The sequence below is a fragment of the Electrophorus electricus genome, chromosome 10 (assembly GCF_013358815.1).
Source record: "Electrophorus electricus isolate fEleEle1 chromosome 10, fEleEle1.pri, whole genome shotgun sequence".
Taxonomy (NCBI): Eukaryota; Metazoa; Chordata; class Actinopteri; order Gymnotiformes; family Gymnotidae; genus Electrophorus; species Electrophorus electricus.
In genome coordinates this window covers 6,663,124-6,672,487 of record NC_049544.1, presented here as the reverse complement: position 1 = coordinate 6,672,487, position 9,364 = coordinate 6,663,124, and the positions used below count along the sequence as shown (strand labels likewise).

The 9,364-nt window shown below is 39.4% G+C and overlaps 1 protein-coding gene across 1 annotated transcript in view; it reads left to right on the top strand.

Moving 5' to 3' along the window:
* The first annotated feature begins 2,259 nt into the window (after window positions 1-2,259).
* Window positions 2,260-9,364, top strand: part of rhbg (Rh family B glycoprotein) — a 7,817-nt gene continuing 712 nt past the window's right edge. Inside the window, exons 1-10 of the mRNA XM_027029358.2 lie at window positions 2,260-2,551; window positions 5,148-5,337; window positions 5,424-5,574; window positions 5,817-5,964; window positions 6,323-6,489; window positions 6,922-7,059; window positions 7,193-7,326; window positions 8,250-8,368; window positions 8,608-8,681; window positions 9,080-9,364. The exon at window positions 9,080-9,364 is cut by the window's right edge and continues 712 nt beyond it. Coding sequence (XP_026885159.2) covers window positions 2,368-2,551; window positions 5,148-5,337; window positions 5,424-5,574; window positions 5,817-5,964; window positions 6,323-6,489; window positions 6,922-7,059; window positions 7,193-7,326; window positions 8,250-8,368; window positions 8,608-8,681; window positions 9,080-9,154 — 1,380 coding nt within the window. The 5' untranslated portion in view covers window positions 2,260-2,367 and the 3' untranslated portion in view covers window positions 9,155-9,364. The remainder of the gene's footprint in view (window positions 2,552-5,147; window positions 5,338-5,423; window positions 5,575-5,816; window positions 5,965-6,322; window positions 6,490-6,921; window positions 7,060-7,192; window positions 7,327-8,249; window positions 8,369-8,607; window positions 8,682-9,079) is intronic.

Genomic DNA, 9,364 nt, shown 5'->3' with positions numbered 1-9,364 from the left:
TAAGCTACAGTACTGGCTACTATACATTTTATGAGTAGATGACAGAACACTTTTGTAAGTCACTGGATAAGAGCATCTGCTAAATGCAGAAAATGTAAATGTCAATGTAGAATCTTGTTTCTTAAGCACTTAGGGACTATTCACTGATCACCCTAGGTTAGAGTTTGGGATAGGGTTGGCGTTTAGGTTAGGTTCACTGTGTCAATGTGTCAGCAGACTCTGTCTTCCCTGACATCCCTGTCTTCCACTAATGGGCCTAGGAACATAGCACAGTGTGAGTTGCTTTTTCCTTGCCTTATGTATTCTATAGACTTGTGACCTGTCTGGCCACAACTGAAACATACCCAGGGTAGTTTAAGACTATGCTGTAGCTGGTTGCTGTACTCTAGTAGGAATGTGTTCTCTGACATGTACTACTGCAGTGTTTGGGACTTTGGCTCTGAGACTAGGACCATTCCCATTGAACTTTCATCCAAACTTACCAGATAGTTTTTTTAGGGGAGGTTGCATTGCCCTATCTGGTAGTTTTCGGAAGCTCTTCAGACAGAGATGTATACTTCTGCTAACTCAGCTTCTTGGCTTGATGAAGTTGGGTTAACTTCTTATATCCAGGTTCTTAGCACTGGATTGATGACCTCCATTAATTGCTCCAGGATGATGATGTCGTTAATTTAATCCTTTGAGCGTTGTTTAGAAATCATTCACTTCTCATTGAGATCTTTGAGTATGGCCTGCAGCTGTTTGGGTTTTTCTCCACATGGTACCACCTTGGAGTGGAACCTGAACCTGTAGGTCTCTCTCATATTTGCATAGGATGAACTCTTTGACTTTTATGTTGTTGCATTGGACTATATATTGGAGGTATCACTTGGGTCAAGGTGCTTGCTCACTGCTGTCAGCTGCTCTCACATGTCATAGCATATGTGGTTGAGGTGTTGTGCTTTGCGCTGTACCTGCTGCCCCTCCCAGTAGTCTTCGCACTTGTCTCTCCTGTTGGACCACATTTTTTAACTGTTCTAACTGATGAACATCTCTACTCTAGCTTCAAGATTTTTCTGTCTGACTTTTCTTCTCTGAATTGTTGAGCAGATATGAAGTCCCAAAACAGTCTATTGAGTTGAGACACTGAATCTAATGAGCAACTAGATGCAGAGAAGTAGCCTTGCATTTAACAGAATCCAAGGCAAATGTAAGTAAACTCAGGTTTAATCAGAACAATCTCTATGAAACAAGATCCAGAGATTGGTTTAGACATGTGGATAACACCTGGGTTAAGATCGAAGACTAAGACACACTAAGTGGACACTTGCATTAAATTTACACAGGGGGATGTCCAAGACAAAATTTTAGACTACACGGTACATATAAAAGATGATAAACATCTATAGGACATCCACCCATATTGATCAGTGATTATTATTAGACTTACACTACCACACAGCCATCCAACCCCTACACCCCCATGTAGCTCAGTGGTTAAGTGGTTGATGTATAATCAGAAGGTTACTGGTTCAAGCCCTACTGCTACCAAGGTGCCACTGTTGGGCCCCTGAGCAAGGCCCTTAACTGTCAATTGCTCAAGTTGTACTCAGTCATAATTGTATGTCACTTTGGATAAAAGTGTCAGGTAAAAGTATCTTTTATAAGATGCCTTTTGTACCATATGTAGTAGAAATCATTAACTGATGAAGCTTGTAATCATATGATATATTTACAATGTATGTTATTAATGTCATATCTGTTGTAAATTTCATGAATGTTTCAATGTTATGAATGTTGTGAATATTTATTCTTTAATGCCATGAGTGACCGAAGACAAATTTCTATACTGTAGACAACAATGTATTATTATTTTCTATTACTCTATACATACAATAAATGTTACAATTCTGGTAGTAGGAATTAACTTTACAGCAAAACAAAAAACATATTAAAAAAAATTCCAGTATAAAATAAAAACATTGAGCAACCAATGACTACTGGTTGTGCAAATGAAATAGATGTAATGCCACTGATGTAGTATACAAAAAGTACCGTTCATTTAAAATAAATATTTAACAAACGTTTAGGGGGTGGAAAAAACCTCACTGTGTATATACGACCAACAGACGCTGTACCTGACAGTCTGTTTGAGGATGAATGCCACTTTTAAAACCTCAAGGTGGACTAGGGTGAGGCATCCACCAATCATCAGATATGACGAGGGGGCGTTACCGGGAACATCGCGCGCGTAACAGCAAAAAGCCAAGCTTTTAAATGCCATTGTCACTAGCCTTTAAAAAGTTTGGAAGGTCTTCACCCTGGTCTGAAGAGCTACCGTGGTGTCATCAACTCAGGTCTTGGTAGGGAGAGCATTTAAGTAACACCATGGCTGGCGCATCCACCAGTATGCGGCTGAGACTGCCCATAGCTTGCATTGCCTTGGAGGTCATCCTCATTATACTGTTCGGAGTCGCTGTGGAATATGACCACGATGTTAGTGGCGAGGCAGGGCACAAAACAAACACGACACACCACGACTACGAGAACGAATTCTACTATCGCTATCCAAGTAAGTGCGACTGAGTGAGAGTAAGCGCCCTTGAGTGAGAGTAACCTGTACTCCCAGAAACACCTAGCTACCGTTAGATGATTTTAGTCAGAAGCATTTCTTTCCGCATTCGTCAGGGCTCAGCGTAGAGTACTTAATTTGATTACCTGCACTTTGTGTAATTATGTAGGTAAAATCGGTGTTGTCTTATGCAGTCCTATACACCTGTCTCCACCTGAAAATCTTCTATTGCTGTGCAGAGCATGCAGTATGTAGGAATTGTCTGGAAAAATGAGTAGAAATTATTCATTTTTAAAACATTCTCACACTCAATCTTCAAACCATGATTTAGTCGGAGTTCATGTACTTTGTAAGTTTCAGCAAATGACAACTATCTAGAACACTATTTTAAACTTCTTTTACTGGAGTATATGTTCTACTCTAATACATGATTTTGACTGATGATTTTGACATGTACAGTGCAGTCAAGTATTAATGAGAATAAGCATAAATGGACCGTTCTAATGGGCTGTTCTAATTATTGCTAAATGTTTGGAATGTTTGAGGATCTCTTGTGAAGAAGGCTTAGCTTCAAACTATTTTGTTTAACAGGAAATCAGCAAAAGTGGGTTAACAAATTACAACGTCTATTAAAGATGAGCCAATAACATTTCACATTGTTTCCTTAACCAACATTATTTAGATTGTTATATAAAATTAAGAGACCATGAACATGGAGTAATACGATCAAATTAATAAACACTCGTATTAAGAGACTTCAGTGCTTCCTATGGTCAAATAGACCAAATGATGAGCACTTAGAGATAGTTAATTTAGGTGTTAATAATTTGTAGATTCCAGGTGATGACAAGAAAAGACACATTGTGTCCCATGAGTGTGCATGATACTGATGAGTTTAATTAAAAGATTACTTATGGTTTATTGACACACCATTTATGACTTGTATAATGTTAACTAGGGCTGTGAAATGTTTGCTAAGTGTTCCTTAATGTAAAGTGTAACCAAATAGCCATTTTCTTGTTGCATTAGTGTACTACAGCTGAACGTCTGTAGATAGTATTATACATGTGGTGTGAAGCACAGTGCCAGAGAGGTTGTTACTCTTATCACTAGTGGTTCTGTCCCTTGGGCTATACCATAATGACTTAACTACTTTCTGTTCATCAGTCCGGTTCCAGACAATTTGCTGAAAACTTTTGTTTTGTAAATCATGTTGGTCAGTTTAGGGTATTGGGTAGTTCTGGTTGTCATTCTTTGATCGTGTCACTGCACGTCTTGCCCAAATCCCTTTCACACATCTGTTCAAATTTGATTGGAATGAGTAATATGTTGTATTTGAGCTTTATTCACTGCGAGTTATACTGTGTATGACTATGTATGTGACAAATAAACCAAACTTGAACTTGAACTATTATTCTGTTGTTTTGCTGTGTGGGGAAAGACGTTCACATCTTTCTGTAGCCTGGCTCTGTCTTACTAAAGCCTGTGGAATCGATGAAAGCTGTGGGCGAATGCTGTGTGAGGTGAAATAGTGTAGGAATGTTCACCTCTGCTAGTCTTCACCTGTAACTTCACACTTGAAGGACAGATATGTGTTTACACACTCATACCTGCATAACACAGGAGCTGGGGGGAAGAGGCTGAGGGCAAAAGCTGAAAGATGATATCTTGTTTTGCTTTGTAGGAGATATATTCTTTTGATTTGGATGCTTTGGATTTTTGTAGGAATGTTATGTATTCCATCCTTAATCATAATTTATAAGATAATGCCTAAAAACAGAAGGGATTATACTGACTAAGCTTTCTGTTTCAAATGATGAATTATGTCTTTAAAATGTTTCCTGGTTTAAGGTTCTGGGTAAAGTTTATGTTGAGTCACAGAAGGTCAAGCCATACAGGGTTTAATTGGTATCTAGCCATTTTAAATTGCTTTTTCGAAACGTTTTTATTTAGTTTTATAATATATTATCATTTTCAGGAGTATGAGAAAAGTGGACATTGTCATGTCCTGTGCATTTATTGTTTTGCAGCATATAATGGTTCACTTTTATAAGACCACCCTTCATCCATTGAGAATACTTTTTTCATTTGTAGTTTTGTTGGTTTATTTTTATATTTTATTTGTTTGTTTGTTTGTGTGTGTGTTTGCAAATTGTGTAAAAATTGTGTATTTCATTAAAACAATATATTATTTCAATGTTTTGTTTTGTTTTTTTGATAATTTTGAATAATGATAATACTTTGTAGCTGACTGCTGTATATTATTGACACCAGTCCTATAAAATAAGGGTCATAAGAATAGTGAATGTCCTCTTAATGGTTGTCAGCAAATTTGATAATTTATCATGTGAAAGTCTTCATATGACACTAAAGCGGTTCTAAGAAAAAGTTTTGGGGGTTTTTTTGCGTGTGTGTGTGTGCGTGTGTGTGTGTGTGCGCGTGTGTGTGTGTGTGCGCGTGTGCGTGTGTGTGCGCGTGTGCGTGTGTGTGCGCGTGTGCGCGCGTGTGTGCGTGTGTGTGCGCGTGTGTGCGCGCGTGTGTGTGCGCGTGTGTGTGCGTGTGTGTGCGTGTGTGTGTGTGTGTGTGTGTGCCTTAGGCTTCCAGGATGTACACGTGATGATCTTCATCGGTTTTGGCTTCCTCATGACGTTCCTGCAGCGCTATGGCTTCAGCAGCGTTGGCTTTAACTTCCTCATCGCCGCGTTCTCCTTGCAGTTGGCAACACTCGTGCAGGGCTTTCTCCATACCATAATGACAGGTGGCAAAATCCACGTCGGAGTGGAGAGGTGAGAGCACTCTCCTTTTCTCGTTCTTTCTCTTTCTCCGCATCAAAAGCGCTGGCTGGGTGACTGCCAGTGACTGTCTCCTGCAGCATGATAAACGCAGACTTCTGCACTGGTTCCGTGCTGATCTCGTTCGGGGCAGTGCTGGGGAAGACCAGCCCTGTACAGATGCTGACCATGGCTGTGTTTGAGGTCATACTGTTCTCCGTGAACGAGTTCATCCTTCTTTCTCTTCTCAACGTGAGTCGGTCCTGATTCTCTCAGCTGATACGGTTATATCTCTATGTGCAGACAGATATGAGTACCTGCAGCTGTAAGGATTTATCAGACAAACATCGTGCTCTCCTCAGACAATCAGACTGTATCTGCAGCATCGCTGGAGCCTTTTTAAAATATGTTAATGAAGTCTATTATCAGCAAAATAACAATTAAGGTAAACTGCAGCAGTGCTTTATGAATCTTGTATGTGGTGATGTCCATAGGCAAAAGATGCTGGTGGCTCCATGACCATCCATACGTTTGGGGCATACTTTGGCCTGATGGTGACCCGTGTACTGTACAGGCCGAACCTGGATAAGAGCAATAAGAAGAATAGCTCTGTGTACCATTCTGACATCTTCGCTATGATCGGTTAGTGAACTGCATTGCTCAGAAACCGGAACACATCCATCCATTATCGAATAACGATCTCAGTAAGTCATCGTCGTCATCATAAATATAAAAACTGAGCTTAACAAAGAATATGACACACAACGGTACTAAGACTTCTAAGACTAAGAACACAGGGCAAATGTTGATATAATGGTGGTAGTACTTCTCATACTAAGAACACGGGGCTGATATAATTATATACATTAGTATGAAAAACTCACAGCTTGAAGTTTATACATGTGTATCTACATGGATCTATGCAGTTTATTCATGGCTTTCACCTGCCTCGCTGAGACAGTAAGGACATGTCTAACTATTTTTGTCGGGGTCTCCTCAGGCACCCTCTACCTGTGGATGTTCTGGCCCAGCTTCAATTCTGCCATCACTCTTCATGGAGACATCCAGCACCGCACTGCCCTAAACACATACTACTCTCTGGCTGCCTGCACCCTCTCCACGTATGCCTTCTCTGCTCTCCTCAACCATGAGGGAAAACTGGACATGGTGAGCACCCCCATGTGGTTAAAATGTTTTAAATCACTTCACGTGTCCTCCTGGCTGTGCCTTTTGTGTGAGTGTCACAGTGATTTGAGATGAAGAATCGTGGTGTCGCTGTGTTTTCTCCTGCAGGCTCTAAGCCTGACCTGCTTGCTTTGCTTTAACACTGTTGGACCACTAATTAGTTCATTGCATTCTATTTGTTTACTCTATTTAGTGTATTGATTCTGTATTAGATTTTTCATAACCTATTGCTGATAGATTGGTTTTGATATTATTTGTAATATTTGCAGCTGAATTAATAAAAAACCTTATGTAAAACTTGAACGCCTGTTGCACTCTAGATCACCTGATCTTCATGATTTGCAGGTGTCATCTACATAATGTTCTGTGTTGTTCTAAGCCTGGGGATCAGATCTTATCTTGTCGATCCTGCAGGTGCACATTCAGAATGCAGCACTTGCAGGTGGTGTAGCTCTTGGCACTGCTGCGGAAATGATGATCACTCCCTTTGGCTCCATGATTGTGGGATTTTTGGCAGGAGCAATCTCAGTGCTGGGCTATAGGTTTATCACAGTGAGTACTGACTCATGGTGTTGGAACTCTTTTAAGCACCTCTTAAGGAAGGGCACATACTTGGCAAACAAAACACTTTTCAAAGTAAATATTGTTGCATCTCCTCATAGCTCTGTGTTACTGTCTTTGACAGCCCTTTCTGGAGTCGAAGCTGAAGATCCAAGACACATGTGGTGTGCATAACCTCCACGGAATGCCAGGAATTCTGGGTGCTATTGTTGGGGCCATCACTTCATTGGCAGCAACCAAAGAACATTATGGCAACGGGTGAGAGCTCTTCACTGTCTCATGTGCCCACCATGCTCATTGCACATGCTGCAGAAACCATTAAAACACCAGAGGGTTCTGTGTTATTCCGGCAACTGCCGTTTTCCCTTATCCTCGGAAAGTGCAAGTATTCACTTGTTTTCGTTAGAGATTTGAGACACTGATAAACCCATTCCATCGCAAACATACCTTGGGTAAGTCAGTTGTGCATGTTTTCTGTCAGTTCTTTTGAGCTATAAACAGTAGAGGAAAACATCAAAAACATGGAGACAAATTGTCAGTTATCAGTGAAGTGACACAAAGCACTACTAGTATTTGACCAGGAAACATATAGATGTATTTGCAACATTGCTTGGGACCTGTTATGTATGGGTGGTAGCTGTGCCAACTGCAATCTTCCCTTTGCATGCTAGCCATAGCACATATTCTGTCTGCCACCACTCGCTGTAGAACAAGACAAAATCTTTTTGTGTTTTCTACTAAAATGAACATTTTTCTCATTTATTCAAACAACAAAGCATTTTAACATGCACAAGGGTTAACTGTTTACCTGACAAACATTCACATCATGTGGCTGTTTTTGGTAAATTTATTGATCAAATCCATACGGGTCTTATCTTGTTATGGGGTTTTTTTGTGTGTATGTATGTTTCTTAAAATTGTAAACATGACCTTTGGTATGTGAAAGCCACTATGTAGGTTGCACTTCTTCTTCTTCTTTTTCTTCTTCTTCTTCTTCTTCTTCTTCTTCTTCTTCTTATTATTATTATTATTATTATTATTATTATTATTATTATTGATAATAATCAACAATAATAATATTGCATATCAACTCTTGCCTTCAGAGATAGACTTACAAGCTGAGCTAAATTTGTAGGTGATTGGTCTGAGATCACACTATCATCCCTTCCCAATGTCTTTAGGTTGACAGCAGTGTTCCCTAAAATCACCTCTGATTTCCCAGCATCCGCTCAGGCTGGCATGCAAGCCATTTCTCTGGTGGTCACTCTGGGCATAGCCCTGATTGGAGGTATCATTGTTGGTATGTATCCAGTATTGTTTCACATTCAGAAACCAATATCTCACAAAGTTAGATATACTATATGTGATTGTAAAATATGTTTAGTAAAATCATTTTGGGGTTAAAATATTCTATAGACATCATCTTTGAATACTACTGAACTGGTGTGATAACTTATTTGAGTAGCTAAAGAACAGTTTGTTGATGACCATATTGATTGTTTTTAAACAGAGCATAGATCATAATGTGTGTGTTCTCAGGGTTCATTTTGAAGTTGCCTATTTATGGAGCCCCATCAGACTCACAGTGCTTTGAAGATGGAGTCTACTGGGAGGTATATTTGCCTAATGCCTACTGCATAGAATTGTAGTAAAATTTAAGTCAGTCTTTCAGACTTAAAGGAATACTCCAGCGTTAAACCTCAAAAGTAATTTTTTTTTCATCCCTCGAAGTAATTAAATGATTATGGTTGGAGTTTTGTTTGTTTTCTTTATATTTTTTTGTTCAAATGCTTGATTTTAGAGTTATAGATAATGTATGTTTTTCTCTTTTAACAATGGCATGCAACTTTATTTTGATTTAGAAAGGGGCTGTAACAATGTAAGTATAACAATGTAACTGTAACAATGTAAACTTCTGAGCATTTTCGAGTACCTTAGACATAGGCATGCTACATCGATCAGAGCGATCAGAAGCATGATGTACTTCTCCATAAATGTGTGGTCATTTCAGGTGCCAGGAGAACCCGAGGACTGTCAAGAGCTGGCTGCAGTGAAATCAGGAGAAGAGTCAGAGAAGCTCAATTAATATACATGTCTGAGTTTTGTGAGCATGTATGAATGTGTGCACATGTGGGTATCAGTGTATGTGTACCAATTTACCTGCTTTTATACACAGAGTATACACTCAAAAGTGAGTATAAGTGCCACGTGATCTGTGGTCAATTCTAGAGGTATGAATGTTGTGCTATTCAATACAATGTGTACACATGTGGTGCGTTGTTTGTTCATTCGTTTA